Source organism: Rhagoletis zephyria, unplaced genomic scaffold (assembly GCF_001687245.7).
Source record: "Rhagoletis zephyria isolate East Lansing unplaced genomic scaffold, Rhagoletis_zephyria_1.1 Rzeph_scaffold_51342, whole genome shotgun sequence".
Lineage (NCBI taxonomy): Eukaryota > Metazoa > Arthropoda > Insecta > Diptera > Tephritidae > Rhagoletis > Rhagoletis zephyria.
Genome location: NW_016208395.1, coordinates 1 through 2,011, shown reverse-complemented (window position 1 = coordinate 2,011; position 2,011 = coordinate 1). Strand labels below are relative to the sequence as shown.

Sequence of the window (2,011 nt, the reverse complement as noted above, 5' to 3'; positions counted from 1 at the left end):
AGCAAGTCGCCCAGCAAACAGCAGCAATCAAAGTAGAAGTGTTGTTGCCCAAGCAAAGATGTACATAAGCAGCGATTGATTTGCTGTTTGTCCCCTTCATTATCAAAATGGGGTGGCGGTGGTGGTGTTTATCAGCAAGACGGACAACAAAACAAGCAGCTAATGGAAGATTGGACTATTTTTGTAATGTAGTAATATGATAAAAACAAATTGCGAACAGTGTCTGACTTTTGACGTAGCTGTATAGTCGGTGGGCTGGTAAAAAAGTGGTCTGCCAACAGTCAACGGACAAACGAGAAGGAGAGATAACTTGTGCCAGTGGCAAACACAGCACAGCACAGCATTGTCAGTTGCCAACGACGACTATGATGATGACGATGATGGTGACTCGCCTCAATGCATCGAGACGCCATTGAGACAGGGGAGAAAGAGAGAGCGATTTTAATGCTTAAAATGTGCAGACTTTATAAAATGGAAGCGATAACAACGATATCAGAAAGCTGCCTTTTGAGAAAGTCAAGACAGAAGAGAAGAGACAGGAGAAAGAAGAAAAAAGTTAGCTGCGTGCTTCCGTTCCTTTTGGGTGCAATCTTCTCTAGGGTCTTCTTCTGCTGCTAATCCAGGCAAATTGCTTCGTCTGCTTCACTTGCTTGACAGCACCGTTTGCACTTGGAACAATGAAAATTCAGTGCTTTTGTGTTGGTATGCGTGTGTGCGTACGTGTTTGGTGCACAGGAAAGAAGGAAAGAATAAAAAGAAGAGGAGAAAAATTGGAAAGAAATAATAGAGAAAAGGTCAAATCTGATAGGGCCAATGATGAAAAGGTTGCTGCAGAGGCGATGTAAATGCTGGCGAGTAAAAGAAGGAGCAAACTTCTAGTGGGTGACTTCAGCCAGTCGGCCGTCCTTGTTGCGCAGCTCCTCGAGCACCGCCGAAGAGGTGAGCACCACCGGGAGGTTGATGTGCAGGTCCACCGAGTGCGGAATATCCAGAGTCTACAATTGTAAAAATTATCATTATAACGACATGCCCAAACTCAAGTTGTTCTAAAATCGAGCACTTACCACGTGGACAAAGTACTTGACGGTGATGACGGAGCTCTTGATGGTGAGCGACTCGTCGGCGGGCACCTTCACGTGGAGCACCTCATCGGCCTTAGCGTGAGCGCCCACCTCGGTTCCGGTGACCGGGTCGTCGGAGAGAGTCGTCTCGATGGTCTTGTGGCGACTGCCGCACATGTAGATCTGCACCTGGTGGAGGCTGATGCGGGGCTTCACCGCCGCATTGCTGGCATTGTCCACGTGAACGTGCACCGAGATGTTCTCCCCCGGAGCGAAGCCCTTGCGGCTGATCGAGGCGTGCATGTTCACCTTGCCCGCGTGCAGCAGGACGTTCTTCTCCGCAGTCGAGCCGACGGTGATCTGGTGCGAATGAAAAAGAAATTGGAAGTGAAAGTGACCATTAGCGCCGTAATGACTGTTTCCCACAACACTTACCATCAAATTCTCCTCAATGGGCGACTCGATGATGACCTCCTTGACGAACTTCTTCACCTCCTCGCCAACGCGGACGGCCACCTTGACAAAGTACTGAATGAATCCGTGAGTGCTGATCATCGTCGATGGCAGCCCCTTCCTGGTAAAAAAAGTAAACAGTTGGTAAACTAAGCGTTTTTAAGTTGCCAGCAGCAGCAACACTTACTCCTTGGGAATGACAAAAGAAAAGGGAATCGACGTGGGCTTGTCCTTGGGGATGAGCTTCAGCTCCGTTTCGACGGGCACCTCCTTGTCCAGGTAGCTGTACTTGTCGTAGTAGACGAAGCCGTTGAGGTAGTAGGGCGTGCCGGGGTACTCGATCCACTTCACCTCGCCCATGCAGTGAAAGGAGAGCTGCACTGCAGAGAGGGGCACATCCTCGGGCACGGTCAGGTCGACGGTGCCGGTCAGCGTCTGGCCCACCACAAAGCGGTGCTTGTTGTCGGCGATGTTGATGATGCAGTCGGTCATCGTGG

The 2,011-nt window shown here is 50.1% G+C and overlaps 1 protein-coding gene across 1 annotated transcript; it reads right to left on the bottom strand.

The window, feature by feature from the left end:
* Nucleotides 1-875: 875 nt before the first annotated feature.
* LOC108355873 (arrestin domain-containing protein 3-like) lies at nucleotides 876-1,874 on the bottom strand. The gene is made up of 4 exons (XM_017607004.1): nucleotides 1,702-1,874; nucleotides 1,497-1,635; nucleotides 1,065-1,421; nucleotides 876-995 (listed from the first exon to the last, which is right to left on the bottom strand). Exons 1-4 carry the CDS (start codon nucleotides 1,872-1,874, stop codon nucleotides 876-878), a joined length of 789 nt encoding a protein of 262 aa, XP_017462493.1.
* Nucleotides 1,875-2,011: the final 137 nt, after the last annotated feature.

Bases quoted from the DNA above. Each gene is read 5' to 3' on its own strand.
- LOC108355873 (XM_017607004.1), bottom strand. From the start codon at position 1,874: ATGGGCGAGGTGAAGTGGATCGAGTACCCCGGCACGCCCTACTACCTC. The intron at 1,636-1,701 runs GTAAGTGTTGCT...TTTTTTTACCAG, and splicing joins TCTTTTGTCATTCCCAAGGA to GAAGGGGCTGCCATCGACGA. The intron at 1,422-1,496 runs GTAAGTGTTGTG...CATTCGCACCAG, and splicing joins CCATTGAGGAGAATTTGATG to ATCACCGTCGGCTCGACTGC.